At 34.3% G+C, this 18,733-nt stretch overlaps 3 protein-coding genes across 3 annotated transcripts; 1 reads left to right on the forward strand and 2 right to left on the reverse strand.

Annotated features, from left to right (window-relative positions):
• Window positions 1-555: 555 nt before the first annotated feature.
• tex9 (testis expressed 9) lies at window positions 556-10,914 on the forward strand. Its single transcript, XM_083550937.1, has 13 exons — window positions 556-623; window positions 1,773-1,900; window positions 2,088-2,151; window positions 2,681-2,748; window positions 2,857-2,896; window positions 3,043-3,116; window positions 3,234-3,400; window positions 4,439-4,521; window positions 4,598-4,771; window positions 5,792-5,926; window positions 6,544-6,678; window positions 6,757-6,858; window positions 9,302-10,914. The coding sequence occupies exons 1-12, from the start codon at window positions 591-593 to the stop codon at window positions 6,832-6,834; spliced, it is 1,179 nt and encodes a 392-aa protein (XP_083407063.1). The 5' UTR covers window positions 556-590; the 3' UTR covers window positions 6,835-6,858; window positions 9,302-10,914.
• Window positions 7,111-10,761, reverse strand: calml4a (calmodulin-like 4a). The gene is made up of 5 exons (XM_083550989.1): window positions 10,655-10,761; window positions 10,525-10,555; window positions 10,231-10,371; window positions 7,781-7,969; window positions 7,111-7,653 (listed from the first exon to the last, which is right to left on the reverse strand). Exons 1-5 carry the CDS (start codon window positions 10,655-10,657, stop codon window positions 7,556-7,558), a joined length of 462 nt encoding a protein of 153 aa, XP_083407115.1. The 5' UTR covers window positions 10,658-10,761; the 3' UTR covers window positions 7,111-7,555.
• On the reverse strand, window positions 10,881-17,638 carry cln6a (CLN6 transmembrane ER protein a). Its single transcript, XM_083550945.1, has 8 exons — window positions 17,441-17,638; window positions 17,060-17,174; window positions 15,547-15,645; window positions 15,175-15,363; window positions 14,947-15,002; window positions 13,397-13,516; window positions 11,815-13,239; window positions 10,881-11,769 (listed from the first exon to the last, which is right to left on the reverse strand). Exons 1-7 carry the CDS (start codon window positions 17,488-17,490, stop codon window positions 12,972-12,974), a joined length of 897 nt encoding a protein of 298 aa, XP_083407071.1. The 5' UTR covers window positions 17,491-17,638; the 3' UTR covers window positions 10,881-11,769; window positions 11,815-12,971.
• Window positions 17,639-18,733: the final 1,095 nt, after the last annotated feature.

Consider the following 18,733-nt stretch of genomic DNA (forward strand, 5'->3'; position numbering starts at 1 on the left):
CCAAAATCTCGACTCAGAATCAGAGTCGAATCCAAAACTACAGCAAACGAACCGTCCTGCAGCGTGTCAAGGATCGCGCATGCGCACTACAGAGCCAACAAAAACACGAGACTGAATCAGAATGGGGAGAATAATAAACAAATAAATATAGACATAAGACACACGTGTGATACTCGTCATTATCTTTCTCCACACTGAACTAGAAATTCTTTAATTTATATATTATATACTAACGATGTCTCTCTCTTTCTCTCAGTACATATTAACTGTATTATATTATATAAAATGTGTGTCTATATAATATAATATGATATATCTTATCATAATCACTCTCTCTATATAATTCTATATAATATATCTATCACTTTCTATATAATACAATATAACATAATATTATATATATATATATATATATATATATATATATATATATATATATATATATATATATATATATCATATTATGTAATATTATATTATATTATATTATATTATATTATATTATATTATATTATACAGAGAGTTATATGCACATAGGGACGCTGGTGAAAGCGGTTGCTAAGCGACGGCTCTGCATTCTAAAAACCATCATGGCGGACAGACCGAGACCCGTGTCACAGGGGGTAAGCTACAAACAAACTTTATATACATTTGATAAATTGGGCACAATTTTTCTTTTAATATTATAAAAATTGTTGCATTCTGTTTGTTAGCTTACATTACAATTGATGGTTTAATGAAAATAAAAATGAGTGGTGTGAAAGAAAACAATTCACAGACGTGTAGGACATCCGCCATGTTGGGAAGTGCTAGAGTTTATAGTAGTAGTAATAATACTAATACTAATACTACTACTACTACTACTACTAATAATAATAATACATTATATTTAAAGGCGCCTTTCAAAAGATAGAGGAGGTTCTAGTAGTTATACAGGCAGCTAAATTCTGGACCAATTGAAGTTTATGAAGGAGTTTGTGAGGAAAACCCAAACAGAAGAGGTAGAAGAGGTAACTAAAGCATGTACAAGAACAGCTGTGGAATTGGATGTGAGAAACGGACGAAGATGGCTGTTGTTCCGAAGATGGAAGTACGCAGACCGAGAAATACTGTTCACATGCTACATCAATTCCTGTCTCAGAAAAGAGAAATATACATCTTATTATACACACACACTGTAGATATTTCATATAAGCTTACTTGATAACTTGATCCAGTGCATTGCTTATCAATTATACTTATACAACTATCCTGATTAACTTAATTTTTAATTTAGTTCAGTTAAAAAACAAAAAAAAAATTGGAAAGTTCTAGGTCAGTAAGCTCTGGGTTTCTGATTGGAAGGTCTGGGATTCGAGCCCCAGTAAAGCAGTGAGCAAAAAAGCTGCCACTCTTGGGCCCTTGATTAAGGTCCTTAACCCTCTCTGCTTCAGGGACACTGTATCACGGCTTACCCTGTGACACCAGCTTCCTAACATTGCTGGGAAATGGAAAGAACGAATTTAACTTTAATCAATGTTACAAGTAAAGTAATTTACAAAAACTTGAGACCGGACTGTTGTTTTTTGTTTTTTAATGACATCACATTTTAATGAAATTTTATTTCTCAGCAAACTTGCTTGAAAGATCAGCAGCATTCTCTTCCAATATTAGCTTCAAATAAAGCCTGGTTACTGTTAAATTTTAAAATAATAAGCAATAAAGTAGAAATGTGATAAATGCAAAAAAGTTACTACCTACAATAAGCTACTACCCTGTGAATTTTACATCAGGCCAAAAAACCTCAGAGCTCTGCTTCTCAGAGACCTTCTTCCGCAACTAGACCTACAAATCGTCCTGCTTCTGCCCCAACAAAGAAATCAGCTCAAATGGACCTGCTAGCGAAAGAAGAGGAATACAAGTATGTGGGTTTTTTTTAACAGCGACGTTTTTATTTCCTGCTCATCACAATCATGTACCTACTGTGTTTCATGCACACACACACACACACACACACACACACACACACACACACACACACACACACACACACACACACACAATCATATCCCCAGCTTGCTTAATTGAGATGACTCCTGTGGTTTTAGGAGACTTAATGCAGAACTGGAGGCTAAAACAGCTGAGCTGGTGAGGCAGGCAGAGGAAGTTATGGTGAGGAACTTACTTGCATGCATTTTGCATTTTAGGTTCCTTTACAAAATGATGCTGTTAAGAATTTACAAATGAAGATTTAAATGAAAGAACAATATATACATGTGTGTGTGTATGTATATATATATATATATATACATATATATATAAATATATATATGTATATATATATATATTTATATATATATATATATATATATATATATATATATATATATATATATATATATATATATATATATATATATATAGCACACAATAGCACACAACTCAACCCACTTAAACATTAAATAAAAAAAGAAAAAGGTTTTTATCTCTCTCTCTCTCTCTCTCTCTCTCTCTCTCTCTCTTTGTATATATATATATATATATATATATATATATATATATATATATATATATATATATATATATATATAGATATATATATAGATATAGATATATAGATAGATATAGAGATAGATATAGATATATAAATTTTTTAACATTTAGGGAATTTCTTTCTGTATATTTATTCCTGTGTTTTCAGAGAGAACAAAACGAGGTGCTGTCAAAGCCCATCTCAACTCACCTGAACCTCGACTCTGAGGAATTTAGGTAAACATGTGTCAGTAATTGTACACACTATATAAAGTTCAAAAACATCCAAACTGGTTTCATTAAATACTGTTTTTTTCTTTTTTTTTCTTCTTTTTTATAAAACAGTAATGTCCCCATGCCTGCTGGGAAACAATCTACAGCAAAGGTTAAAGTATAACCTCAGTTTGATGATGCACATGTCTTCTGTGATTTAATAATAAGAAGACAAAAGTTGCCAGACTTGTGGCTGTCTGTGACAGAGACAGATGTTAAACAGGGCCATAACTTTAATATTTCTCATTCATTATACAGGCAGTGAAAGAAAAAATGCATGTAAAAGCAGGCAAACTGACCAGACCTCCATCAACTCCCAGAAAGACAGCACAGTATGTTAAAAACCATTCTACACTTTCTAAATAGAAAGATTTTCTAGATTCTACATAGTTCTCATTTAACTCACCACAGCTTCATTTTACTTAATTGCTGAACGTGTTTGATAACAGAAAGAAGAAACAAACAGTCGTGGATGACGTTTCAGTGCTGGAGGATTTTACAGATTTCTCGCTGGCCAAGACGATAAGCAAAATAGAGGATGAAGTAAACGATGATGCCACGGGCGAGCAGCTGGAGGATGATGTTATGCCAAGCACCGGGGTAGAGATGGGTGCAGGTATGTTCTTAATAATGAACTACAACATTATCTACACCACAGTGAAGATAAATTTTGGATTCTGATTGGTCAGATGGTGTGGGTTCATACTCTATGTGGTCCCCAGCCCCCGGGCCGTGGGTCAATTGGTACCAGGCTGCACAGAAAGAATACATCACTTACATTATTTCCATTTCATATTATCTGATTCTAAACGATGTTCTATTTTGGAAAATTATCGAATTCTCTCCTCCACATCTGTCTATGACTCACTCTTGATGCATGTCATGATGCATCGGTCACATGTCTTACCTACATACGCTACCTCCTTTAAAGGGGCTGCTCCGGCCGCTAACACATAATACATTACCACTAAATTTAAAACCCCAAGCGAGCAAAATGAACAAAACACAACACAGTGGATTCATGTTTATTATAATATTTAGAAAATACCAGTTTTTATGGTCGTATCATTTTATTTTGTTGTATTTATCCACCACACCTAAAAGGCCGGTCCATGAAAATACTGTCTGACATTAAACCGGTCCGTGGTGCAAAAAAATGTTGGGGACCACTGATCTACAGTGTAGTTCTGACAGTAGTGCAGTTGCAAATCACACTTTGGTTTTAATGTGCCTGAAACAGGTTTCAGTTAAAATATATTTTTTAAGCATGTAATTATTTATGTGGTAAAAATGTATTTACATTTTATGGAGTCTCCATTGTCAGTGCTTTGTGACAGTAAGATTCAAGACAAAGGACTTTACTCTTTGTGGTTTCTCTATAACATGGCAAGCTGACAAAAATAAAGAAACCAGTGAGGGAAACACAGTTTATAACTGCCGTACTATAAGTAAGAACAGGAGCGAACTTGTTTTAGTGTCATTATAAATAGATCAGAGGAATTAAAACTAAACCTGAACTGGAGTGTTGTTTAAGGAATTCAGTAAACTTTTGCATTGTTTTCAAAATAAAAATGTTTAATTACTGAAATTCATAGAACTATTTCTTGATATATTTCAGTCAGATCAACGAGTTTCTCGCTTTTAATATTCACAGAGGCTCAGATTCGCTTTTTGAAGGCCAAACTCCGAGTGGTGCAGGAAGAGTTAAACAGACTCTCACACGAATGCAACAAGAAGGTAGGAAATGGAAGTTACATGTGATAAAGTGTGTCTAGTGTGAAAAGGGACTAGAATTTTCTTTCTCCTCATTTAGGACGAGGAGAATGGTGTGTTGAGCAGTAAGCTAAAGGAGGTGGAGGAGGATCGAGTCAGACTGCAGAGGATGACCAGCTTGCTGCAGACGCAGTTAGAGAAGCACCGAGCACTGGCTGAAGACGCTAACAGGAACTGTGACAGCCTGCGCCAACAAGTTACCGCATTACAGAAGGCGAGGCTGATGCCTAATTAATTCACTTAACCATTCATCGGTTTCAGTAATTCAGTGGTTTGATAGTGATTTTATAAGAAATATTGCATATTTCATTTACAGTATGGTGACACTCATATTATGCAGAGTCACTTACAATTGAGGTTTAAGGGCCATGCTCAGGGGCCCAGCAGTGACAGTTTGGTGGTCCTGGGATTTGAATTTGTTGAAAACAACTGAGCTACCACTTAATAGTGTTATTTAAAAACTCTATCTCAGGTAATTACAATTTCTTTTATTGGCAAAAATTGCATATGCAATTAAACCAGAAATGTAGTTTTTTGAATGACCTACAATTTAAAATATGAAAGCTATATAATTTATTAGATTTTTTTATTTTTTTTATCAAATCCATCACAAATTGTCAAAATCTCAGGAAATTCCTCACTAATATCCTTTTAAATAGCGATGTAAATAAATAAATAAAATTACATACATTTAAACTGAACTTTTGGTTCTGAATAGAAAATATATACAAAAGGTGCTATTTTGAGAAAGCAGTTGTCAAGTCGGGTTTTTTCACAAGTTACAGAAGAAAACAAATTTTTTCTTTGGTTATCAGAATCAGGTTTATTAGCCAAGTGTGTTCACACACACATAAGGAATTTGGTTCTAGCTGTTAGTGACTCTCAAAGTACAGACATAAATAAAACTATAAATTCAGCTTGGAATATACAAGACAATACAGACAATGTGAGACAATATAGACATGATAGTGCAGTACTTATAGATATGATATGAAGCAGGGAATATATTTATGGTGAGTTGTTAATGAGGCTGATTGCCTCGGGAAAGAAACTGTTCGTGTCCAGCAGTTTTGGTGAAAAAAGTTGTGTAGTCCTGGAGAGTAGGCAGGGGAGCACCAGTGTTGTTTTATATATATATATATATATATATATATATATATATATATATATATATATATATATGTGTGTGTGATATGTAATTAACCACAAATCTGTGGCTGTGTCTAAAATGCAGGAGGTGGAGGGAATAAAAAGGGCTCAGAAGCAGGCGTCCAGTAGCCACAATGCCACAGAGGTGAGACTTAACCGAGCTCTGGAGGAGGCCGAGAGGAGCAAAGCTGAACTCGTCAAGCTTAAACAGAGCAGCAAGGTACCAATTAATTTAAACCCTGGCAGATTTATTTTACTGTAATAACAAACTGTTTCATTGAAACCACATTTCACTTTATGTTCAAAGTGTGAGCAGTATAATATGGTAAACTCTTCCATAATTATACTTGAAGATGAACAGAGCCATGTTTAAATAATTCATGTTATAATTCACATAATTCCATGTTAAAAAAGTTCACTTATGCTAAATGAATCATTGAAATATTTAAATGAAACATTAAACTTAAACACCCAGGAGCAATCAGAACATTCTAAATAATACACTTCCCATCTACATTTACAGTACAGTTCAATTCTGGAATGTGGATGGTCAGTTTTCTCTGTAAAATTATTATATAAAAAACAAACAATACAAGCAAACAGAGAGATAGAGAAAATGAGATGCTTGTGAATGAATGATTGTTTATTATTGCTGTAATCTAAGTGATAACAGGAACTAACTCATTTCTCAAGTTCTGATTATAAACTATTAAAACGTGCACTGTGTAAGGGATCACCATTCAGAATTCAAAAGCGCTGTGGTATAAATCACCACATTTCCCAGCCTTACTTTTAGCCCAAGTTAGTTATTCAAATGGTTTATATTTTCTTTTAAAGGACTCAGTGAATCAGGAGCAGCAGAGGATCGAAGCTCTTCAGGCAGAGAATAAAAGGCTGGAAAAACAGAAAGACGAACTCATCACAGGCTTTAAAAAGCAGCTCAAGCTCATCGATATTTTAAAAAGGCAAAAGGTGAGTTTGCATAAAACTCATTACCTCATCATAGCATGAGCTCAAAGCTAATTTTAACTCTGTTGATAATGTTTCCAGATACATTTTGAAGCAGCAAGAATGATGTCCTTTACTGAGGATGAGTTTATGAAGGCTCTCGACTGGGGCAAAATGTAACGCGTACACACGTACATGCACATGGTGCACTTCAGATAAACTCATCTGTTCTGTCAAAGTCTCTGAGAGCGTTTTAAAAAGTTATTGATCATTTCGAAAAAAATTTTTATTTTTTTCTTCATATAAAATTCAGGATTATTGAGCAGGTCTGGAAAACAGGGAATTTGTATAGCCTGTATACATTTTGAACAAAGAAAAGAAAAGAAAAATGCATTAAAATCTGTATATATTTAAGGAATTAAACTCGGTGTTCTGCTGTTATATGAATTTATTCCACAGTCATTTTTTTATTTAAATCATGCCATACCTTACTGAAAGTTCCTGTTTTATTATAGTAGCTAAAAACAATTATTTACCAGAATTTATTTTTGTCTTTATGGTAAAATAAATGTGTTGTTATAATTGTATACTATAAAAATGATACACAGTAAGATCTAGAAATCAAGATATTTAAAGTATTTCTATAAATATATGATTAAATACTAATAGACATAATAACCTAATATTTGTTTTACCATTTTTAAATGAAATATTAGATCATGGTACTTGGTTTTACTTTTCTTTTATCGTTAACAACCTTAAAACTAAAATATGAAAGGATTTTGAAGAAAAAGAAACAAAACTCTGAATTAATATGAAAGCATGTTTTTATGACTGTTGAACATAACTGACATACAGAAATTGGTTAATGGACAAGTCCAGGCACGTCTTGTTTGGTCCATCAGTAGTCGGCAGGAGGCAGTGTGACCATCCTGGTAAACTCCTCATAGTGAACAAGGCCATCGGGGCCTACATGGGCCTCCTTAAACAGTTCGTCCACTGGAATTTTGACAGAGAAAAGATGATTTTAAAGCACATAACCTGCTAACCTTCCAATTCTCGCAGAATGAAGTTCCTTAACATACTTTAATGAAGGTAATAATACATTAATATGATTTTGCTGTACCTTCTTTATCAGTGAGCTTCTCTCCCAGGCTTGTGAGTTTGGCTCGGAGCTCAGATGCCAGGATGTAGCCCTTCTTCTGTTTGTCTGTCATGCGCATGGCCTCAAGGATCTCTGACTTAGGTTCTTCCTGCTGCATCTGTCTGTGCATGATGGTCAGGAAAGTAGAGAAATCCAGCTCGCCCATTTTATCTGAGCCACAAAATACGCAGGTTAAGGATGTTTCATGTTAATATTCAAGATGGCTGTAAATATTTTAATAATAATGTAACAGTAGACAAAACAGATTTAAGTGGAAAAGTTTCAACACCCAGTCAAACGTATGTGCTTGAAGAAATGTATCAGTACTTGGTGTTTCTGGTTAAAATCCATCACAACTCACAGTTTAAGTATCACAGCTACTTAGTCTTTATGAAGGTTAAAGGTTTGGATCCCCATTGACTCACTAGTTCAGAGCTGGGTCCAGGAGGTCTGTGATATTCTGAATGTTGTTGCAATGGTACACACCAAACCATTATTAAAATAAGGTCACCTATAAATAAAGTTAACTGGAATATAATCATTTTCTTAAATATAAAAATCAGTCGTACATTTTTTAGAAATAATACACCTAAAATTATATTCTATCTGTCTAATTTTTTCAATACAGTTTGTAAAATAGGTTTGTGCTGAAAGGCTTTTAGATATTTTGTATTAAATATTTTGTAATTACAGTTTCTAAACAGTTTGAGCATCCCTGATCATATTTTATTTCAATATTCTTCAGTAAAGTGTCTATTTGGTTAAAAACACATGTTTAAGTCTTACTTAAGTAAATATCTTATATTGTCATACAATTTGCTGCAGTTAGGGTTAGAGTCGCTCAGGAAACCGCCACCATACAAACCAAACCAGGAGATACTGCCCTTTCCCAGAGCTACAGGAGATAACACTACTCTGAATATCATTTCCGCATATATTTAGTATCTTACTGAACACTTTTCAGACCACTTTATGATCATTTATACTGTTTACTTTGACAATAGCTTTTGATACTAAAAGATAAATACATACATATAAATTGTACATTTCTTTCATTTATACATATAAAGAGACTTAGAACCCAGATGTTTTTTTTTCTTAAAGAATTGAATTTGAGTGCATCTGGAAAGTATTCACAGCTCTTCACTTTTTCCACATTTTGTTATGTTACAGATTTATTCCAAAATGGATTAAATGGAAATCATTGCAAATTTGCTCTGTACATTATTGCATGAAATTTTCTCCCCGGACTAGTCTCCCAGTTACTGCCGTTAAAAAACATCCCCACAGCATGATGCTGTCACCACCATGCTTCATTGTAGGGAAGGTATTGGCCAGGAGATGAGCGGTGCCTGGTTACTTCCAGCTTGGCATTTAGGAAAAGAGTTCCATCTTTGTTTTTCATTGTCTAAGAGTTTTTCAGGTGCCTTTTGGCAAACTCAGGCAGGCTGTCATTTGCCTTTCACTGAGGAGTGGCTTCTGTCTTACCACTTTAACATATAGGCCTGATTGGTGAAGTGCTGGAGAGATGGTTGTTCTTCTGGAAGGCTCTCCTCTCTCCACAGAAAAAACGCAGAAGCTCTTTCAGAGTGACCATCAGGTTCTTGGTCAACTCCCTGACTAAGGCCCTTCTCCTGATCGCTCAGTTTGGCCGGGCGGCCAGTCTTGATAGAGTCCGGGTGGTTCCAAACTTCTCTTATTTACGGATGATAAATTACGGATTTACGGATTAAGACCTTCAATGCTGCAAAACTTTTTCTCTACCCTTCCCCATATCTATGCCTTGATACAATCATGTCTCTGAGGTCTCCAGACAATAACTTGGACTTCATGGCTTGGTTTGTGCTCCGACATGCACTGTTAAGCATGAGACCTATTATAGACACGTGTGCCTTTCCAAATCATGTCCAATGAAATGAATCAAATGGCAAAGGCTGTGAATATTTGTGATTTTTTTGTTTTGTTTTTTATTTTTAAGAAATTTTTAAGAAGATTTTTAACAAACTTATATTATGTTATTATGGGGTATTGTTTGTAAAATATTGAGGAAAAATATGAATTTAATCCATTTTGGAATAAGGCAAAAAGGGAAGCATTGTGAATACTTTCCGGATGCACTGTAAACCAATTCAGCTTTAGTGATGCACAAAACATTAAGGTGATAATCAAAATGCTGCTATGACCAATGCAACATTTCCACATCCATGCTTTAAAAAAATATCTGACCCACATTCATATCATTAAATGAAGAAAACTTAGTGTTCCTAATGTGAAATGTAATAATCCTAGACTGTCTAATTCTCCTGTGTTTTTCTATTGAATAAAAGTTGTCTTTTTTGTAAAGCGAAACAGGTAAACAAGTTATGCTCAAGTGTATCTATGGACTTTTCTTTGTATACTACATAATAAATGGACACTGCAGTAAAATCTACCTATTTTATGGACCTGAAGGTGTCTGTCCACCTCGTTGAACGTGGGACTGGTGCCTAAAGAACGCATCACTGTAATCAGGTCCTTGGCTTCAATTTTGCCCTTCCGCTTCTTATCATACAGGGAGAAGCATTCTTTAAATTCTGCAAGATGAAGAACATAAGTTCAGGTTTATTACTGTGACTTCCAGAAAAGTGTCTGATTTGTGGTTCACTACACTTGTTAGCTTTAATTATAGTATAATCATTAGAAATTACATCAGGCCTGTTAGTCATGAAGTGATTAATAAGACTCACCATTTATCTGAGTCTGAGACAGAAACTTGGCCTGAAAAGAAAAGAAGCGATAAACACACAATACTTCAATGTTAGTATGTACACAAGATCCAACTAGTTAAGAATAAGAAATATAGATTTTTATCTTTACCATTGTGTATCATCCGTCTCTGCCTTACTCGGGTGGCTTCTTGGAACGTCTCTCCCTCAGACCTGCGAACACGATCTAAAGTCCACCAGGCTCATGACGTAATTGATAGCCTTGTTGCCATAGAGACAGCATTATACGACACCACCTATCATATTGTGCGCTCTCCAGTGTTGGCTTTAACAACAGGTGATAAATACTTTCGGTGCATACTTTTTTTGTGTGATATGCATATATATTGAACATAAAAAGGTCAAAATGGTCATAACGTGCATTCTGTTTGTTTATTTACCGCAAATATAATTTGACAATTAGAAACACTATGCTGAATTTGACAGAACATTTGTAGGAAATGTAAAATGGTTGTCAAAATTTACGTTTCAATCACAGCCCATTTTAGAGAAACATACAGTACGTCAATAACAATTTTATGTAAATTTTTTTTTTTTTTTTTATCAAAATACAATACAATTGGAAATAGAATTGCAGGTATTTGTGATAAATACTCTTAATTTAAGTGTGTGAACATTTTTGATGTGATTTGATGTGTCTTTAAAAGGAAAAAAATAATGTTTACATTGCGCCCTTTAATGTGTGTATGATTGTTTTTTATATCCACTGTACATGAACATAAAATCATCATACAGTTTATTACAGTACAGCAGTACAGTATACTTAATAAAATATATACAAAAAAAGACAGAACAGTGAGTGTACATAAATATTCTACAGAGCAGTAGCAAAAATAATAATAATAATAATAATCACCATAAAATAACCTGTAATCTAAAGAAAAACACTTTGTATGTATACATTAATTTAATTTTTAATTCATTCATTTCTGTATTCAATTTATCAAGTAATCACTTATATTTTGACTATGTTCCAATAGAACAGATAAATTATAGACACAACTTTGAACACACAAGGAAAGGAAAATATCTTCTTCTTTTTTTTTTTTTTTTACAATTAAAGAAAGTGTTGAGTGATTCAGGTTCTACAAAAATAAGAATGATTAACTTAAAATGATCATCTGTAAACTACATTAAATTAGTCATTAAACACACAGAACACACAACAATCAGACCTCACTGATGGATTGTGAAAGTTTGCACACCCTTTGTTATATTTTATTGAATATAATTTATACTAGACATTTTCACAGGTATCCTTTTAATAAGTATTACACAAATATTCTAAAGTTCAAACCTGTTTAACTGCTGAATGCATCTTTGCATTCTCAAAACCGCCGTTTGGATCCCAACAGCTGTTACATTCCTCTCACAATTTCCTTTAAAATCATTATTTGAAGGTGTTTGTAAATTAAGATCTAAACCAAGTGTACTAAATGTAAAAAAAAAAAAAATAAAAATTATTCTTTTTTAAGATGAGTATGGTGGTTAAAGCGTTGTACTTTGGATCCAGGGGTTGTGGGTTCGAGTCCTGGCTATACCAGGCTGCCCCTCTGGGGGTCCTTAAGCGAGGCCCTTAACCTCCATGGGTGCTCAGTTGTGGGAATGGGGATAAAGTACTCTGCTATGGAAGGTCCCAGGCTCAGCTGTGAAAGGAGGAGGGTGGGCGTTGGGCTAGCAACCCGACCCTGTAACAAAACCGTTACGGAAACGGAATGTAAACCATAAGACTCTTGCCATATTCCTCCTCGCATCATGGTGCAGGAGGATTAAAAAAAATATGGTGCCCTTTCATAAATACAAAATTGTAATTACTGTGATTTTCATATCACTAAATAGATCACTGCAAACATGTTATTTTACACTTCTATTTACACTCTTGCGCTGTTTATTTTGCTTTTACAAAGTTTTGCAAACAGCAAAATCAATATCAGTAAAATGAAACACATAGATCTCCTTTAAGACAAATAATCACTTGCTATAATACTGACCAATAGCAGCAATAAAGAACCTTCTGCTTGTATCTGATGTAAAAAAAAAAATACTGTAATAAAAAAAGAAAAAAGTAAAATAACAACCTCAGTAAACACTGACACGTTTTTCTGATACGTTCTCCCAAATTTGTTTATTCCTCCTCCTGATATAATGCAAATCCTGTAAGTTATGACAGCTCAGATTTATATACGTTATCTCTCAGAAGCATGTGATTGGCTGATTTCAAACAGATCGATGAGGAAAGAAAGCAAAACTTTGTAGATGATCAAAAATGTTCAAAATGCAATGTGTATTTCATTTCGGTGTGTCTTTCATTAGAGAACACTTTTTCTTAATTGACCACTTCTATGACCTTTAAAACTATATTTTCACTTCAGCAATGCGACTTTTAACTTTGTTCCTGTTATCTCATACTAACTGCCCTTGATATGTAACGTGTAATAAGACCACGGTTCTGGGACGTAGATGATACCGGGGTACTTTTTGCGCAGGACGGTGTCATTCCACAGATAGACGACCCAAACGATCACCAGGACCAGTGTGATAATGAAGTTGTAAAGCAGGAAACGACCGTTACTATCCAGCACATAGCCTTTTCGTTTCTGACGCATGACTGTGGCAGCCATGGCGAAGAAGGTGAAGACGTACAGAACAAATATCTGCCCTTCGGTTACCAGGTACCTAGACATTAAATAGAAAATACATTTTCTATTTTAAGAGCTACATCAACTTCCCGTATCTTATTTAATGGGAATTGCATTTATACTGGCATTAAGCTGGACCTGCAGACTTTTATCACTTTTCACAAGACTCAATTTGCATTGATCTGTGTACTGACCAGTAATAGAGAGCACTAGGACCCAGGAGCAGCCAACCTGAGTGCGGCATCTTCTCTTCTTTGGACTGTGTGAAGCAACCAGTGAAGTAGAGAAAGAGGATGAGGAAGAATGGGACGTACCTGCAACAACATTAATACCTACAATTTTAATCACAGATGTGCGATCCAGTTATAACTTTTATCACCTACTATTCTGTATGTTCAAATATCAAATATAACCAGCTTTCTTCCTTTTGTTTTTGTTTTATATATTTTTTTGATAAAGAACTAACAGCTAATATCTTAATAGGTGTGACCAAATATGTAGAACAATGTAGTGTTACAGGAAAATAACAGGGTGAGGTGTAGTTAAGTTTAACTTCCTGAAAGTACAGCATGTGTATGTGTTTCTCATTCCACCAATTACAATTTTTTATGTATTAAAGAACCTGATATCATACTCATTTAATTTACAAACACCTACAAATAATGATTTTCTGAAAGCTTTCTACAGAAATGCTGGACCTGTTTCAAATAGACAACTACAGACAGAACACAGCGGCTGCTGTTTCGCTTTTTCTGAGGTTGGAGCAAATCGAAGAAAATGACAAAACAATGGCAAGTATTTTACCTGTGTTAGAAAGATATTGTCATTTTATGAATTATTATAATAAAACCAAAACAGTATAGCAATATAAAACAATTATTACTATTATTCTAACAAAAACAATATATCAATTATACATTAAGATGCAGAAGTAGAAGAGTATTTTTTAGATTGTTTTAAACAAAAGTTCATAAAGTTAAAGAATAAATTTAAAATACATTTTTTGTTAACTAGGTCATTTAATATGTATGCAGATTTACTTTAAACAAACAAACATGTGATTGTGCAGATGTTAAACTTTATTTTTATTGTAAAATGCTCCGTTTTACACACTCTTGACATCTGGACAGTTCGTTTCTCTAAGCATTTAGCTGGGATTTCTTTCTGACATTCATACCAGACATAGGATTTAGGTGTGTTGACTGGGCAGGCCATTCCATGATAAATAACACTCCAGCCGACTGTTAACTGTTTAAATAACACTTACATGGCTTAGACATACGCTTCGGCTCATTTTCTTGTTGTATGGTGAAGTCGGTTCCAATTAGTCCAAACAGAATGACATGGTATTGAAGTATGGAATAGTAGCCATGTTTGTTTCAGTTTTCTTTTCACCCAGAAGAAATCTACAACATTCCCTACTCCAAAACAAGCCCAAACCATTAAGCTTTCACCTCCATGTTTGACTGTGGGCGTGAGGCAGCCTGCTAACATCTTACATCTCCTGTTCTCCATCTTAAATAAGTTCATCTGTAAGAACCAAAAAATGTCATATTTGGACTCATCTGTCCACAAAACCTTCTTGCAGCCAATTCATGTGTGTTTTTGCCCTCTACCTTGTTTGTTGCATATAAACAAAAGAAACGTTCACGTGCCTCTAAAAAAAAAAAAAAAAAACGTAAAAGACTAATTGTTTCCAAACCTTTAAGAGGCTCTGAAAGATCACACAGATCTGTGTACGTACCACATGGAATGTCCTAAATGCTCATCATAGTAATAAAGGAGCTCAAAGGAATCAATCTAAAGATAAGAAAAAAATATATATATATTAGGGACCTGCATATTTATATATGTATATATACTTAATGAATAAAGATACTACATAAAATATCAAAAAGAAATAAAAACATAGACACAAACACACACACAGACACACACGGCTTAAATTTCATATTATTCTCATATACATCACCAGTGATGGAGGGTTGAGGTCCTTAATGATGGGATTGTCCCGGACAGACAGATGGAGCTGGTAGCCACTGAGGATCAGGCGGTGGTTGATGGAATCCCCCACCAGGTGGATGCTGGCACCCATGACGAATGTGATGATGCTCAGGTATACAGCAGTGCGTGGCAGGGTGGTAGAACTTCTCTCAATCAGCTACAACACACACCAGCCAAGAGTCAATCGATTTCTATTTATTTATCTTTATTAGTTAGATATTAGACACTGAGGGTCTGAGCACAGCTCACCGTGACTTCATTTTACAATCATGTCGTTAGTGGATTCTTTTAAATAATATTGTTTTGATTCTTGGGTGTGTGCAGAAAACAGAGCTCATACCTTTAGCAGCAGAAATGGTGTAATGACGTTGTAGGCCATGTGAAAGTAATCCCCAGCGCTGGGTTTGTTCAGAGGAAACCATTCCAGAGGTAAGATAATCTGTGGTGAAGAGGACAATTAGAGACATTTATAGTATGTCTGCACGACATATTATTCTGTGTTTTGTTTATACTGAGCTCGTGTTTCAGAGAATTGCTTCTCTCATATTTTATTGATTAAAAATGCTAATCATTGGTACTCTAGTCCCAAATGGCCCTCATTAGGTTGGTTTATTCTTTTCTTTTTTTATGTGTAAGTTAATCAATTATGGAGGATTAGAAATGAGTTTATTAGAGGGACAGCGCATGTAGGACGTTTTGGAGACAAGGTGAGGAAGGCAAAATTTAGATGGTTTGGACATGTGCAGAGGAGGGACATGGGGTATATCGGTAGAAGAATGCTGAGAATGGAGCCACCAGGAAGGAGGATAAGAGGAAGACCAAGGAGGAGGTTAATGGATGTGGTGAGGGAAGACATGCAGGTAGTTCGGTTGAAAGAGGCAAATGTGGAGGACAGGGGGGTATGAAGACAGGTGATCCGCTGTGGCGACCCTTAATGGGAGAAGCCGAAAGAAAAAGAAGATTAAATGAATCAGTTAATAAATTGTCAAGATTTTAACATATTTCATGTTACTGTGTAGCTTGTTCAAGAATAAAAGTTTCCCTTTTTGTGCCATTAATGTTTTGATTGTCTCCACTTTCACAGTATAAACTCAAATATGCTTTTTACTACAAATGTAGTTCACTGTAACAGAGAACAGACTTTGTCTGCTTCTGGGGCTTTTGGTACTTTAAGGAGTTTAAAAGCAAGACCTGTGTCATTTCAGTTAATATGGCACACTCTTATATCACAAAGTACTCCAGTAGATCAAAATTTAGATATATTTGGAAATAACTTCAATTTCAATAACGTCAACTTCATTCAATTTGGATGTATTTGTATATCACTTTTAACAATGAACATTGCCCCAAAGCAGCTTTATTAAGATAAATAGGTTATAAAATTTGATTTTATAGGTTTATTGCATATAAATTGATCCCTTGTAAGATGTGACTAAGTAATTCAGTGGCGACTGTGGCAAGGAAAAACTCACTGAGGTAGTAAGAGGAAGAAACCTTGAGTAGACTTCGAAAGGGAACCAATACTCATCTGGGTGGTACCTTAAGTCCATTAATTACAGTTCCATCATTGTTAAGGTTCAAAAATGGGACATTCAATACAGAACTGGTCATGCAAATTGCAGTCTTAAGCCACTGTAGTTGACTTTCTTATATTAATTTCAATTCAAATCCATCCCTGAATTAATTTGCTCTGTAAATTCATGGATCTTTAGACTGATTTCTGATCTGATTTTGATCCAGAGTTTTATTCCTATCCCTTTGAAGTAGTTTTATGATCACACTTTAAAGCATTTTAAAACATGACTGAACACTAATAGAGTGTATCAGTGTTTTATAACCATTTCCTTAATCACCATCACTATCGGTCTCCCAAAGTCCAGGATCCAGTTCTGTACAGTGAAAGAGAACCAGAGGTCCAGGTGGAACTGGGATCGAGCAGGAGGAGCTGTCTTTTCTCTCCCGATCATGCTGTTCAAAAAGAGACAAAACAGAGTTATAAATAATTCACAAGGCTTGTAAATAATCTCTTTTTCGCAAAGCAGCATTGCATAAACAACTAAAACTTAGTCTGTGTGATACATAAACATCCATCTTACTCTCAGTAAATTTATACATATGTATTTATAGTTTTTTTTATATAAAACACAAAAAAATGAAGATTGACTAGGTGCACTGTTGACCTACTTATTGGCCTTTATAATAATATACAAAAAATTGGTTTGAATGAAATAAACCTTAAATATGGCGGCGCCATGCAATCTCCTCTTGTCCGTTTCCGGTTCATTTTATTTTAATTTTTAAGAATAAATACTCCTTAAATTAGTCTTCCCTTAATTATTGCAGTCATCAGTCTTGTGACTCTGGTGCAAAGAACCTGCATTTCTTCCGTAAACAAACACCACTTCCCGCCTAGTGACGTCATATCCGCAACTTTCAAGTTCTATTTTTTTCCACTCTCAGACGCGTGTTGGTTTGGCGCCCTCTTATGGATGGTTAACAAAACTAGCAAAATGTAACAAATAAACTGCCCTGTGTATATTACAGTAAAACAGCAAACATCAGCATGGACTCAAATCACAGTCCCAAACCTTTTAACCTTCATCCAGAAGGAGAAGAAGATGCCCATGACATACACACCAGAACCACGTAGTTCAGCTCGAACCTTTGCTTTCTTTATCATATCTGTATAATTATAACTGTATATCATTGTAAATTCACAGCATATCCTAGATCATCAGCTATATACTATCTGTAGATCTTACAGTAAAATAAACATTTATTTATCTAATAACATTGTTAAAACACATCTTTATTTATTTTTCTGCTTTTGTATTTGTTTTACTGCCTGTAGCCTTTTATATATTTATTTGTGGTACACATATTTACTGGGGCTGTCAAAATTAACGTGTTAATAACGCATTAACGCAAATTAAAAAATTAAATTAAATTAATTTTAGCAGCACCGATTTATTAACACGCGATTAATGCAGGGTGCATTTCTGACCATTTTTAATAAAAATATAAAATATAAATAAATAAATGTAAAAAAAGGTGAAATTAAAGCCTTTAATGAAACACATTTAACAACGTCCTTTCTTTACTTAGATATAAATTAATAAAAAAGTCTACTGAAAATTAATTTTTAATTTCTATACATTTGTTTTACTGATGGGTCAAGTCTCAAATCAAACATCAAAATCACCAGAACCAAAAGTGCAGCAATTAAAAACATCCGTATAAAAACATAGCAAAAGTTCAATTTGGTGTCCCGATGATTTATGTAATTAAAAACAATATTTACTTCAGAACATTAACAAGAACACTCTGTCTTCATGTTCCATCTTGAATTTGGTTTCAATAATAATAAAAATACATTTGCATAAAGCATCCAAATTTCTCCCTGTCCATTATAGTATTCAAAACTAAAAAGTATATATGAAACAGATTAAAAAGTGCAATTAAAACCTATATATATATATATATATATATATATATATATATATATATATATATATATATATATATAT

The sequence above is a fragment of the Silurus aristotelis genome (assembly GCF_946808225.1).
Source record: "Silurus aristotelis genome assembly, chromosome: 9".
NCBI lineage: Eukaryota > Metazoa > Chordata > Actinopteri > Siluriformes > Siluridae > Silurus > Silurus aristotelis.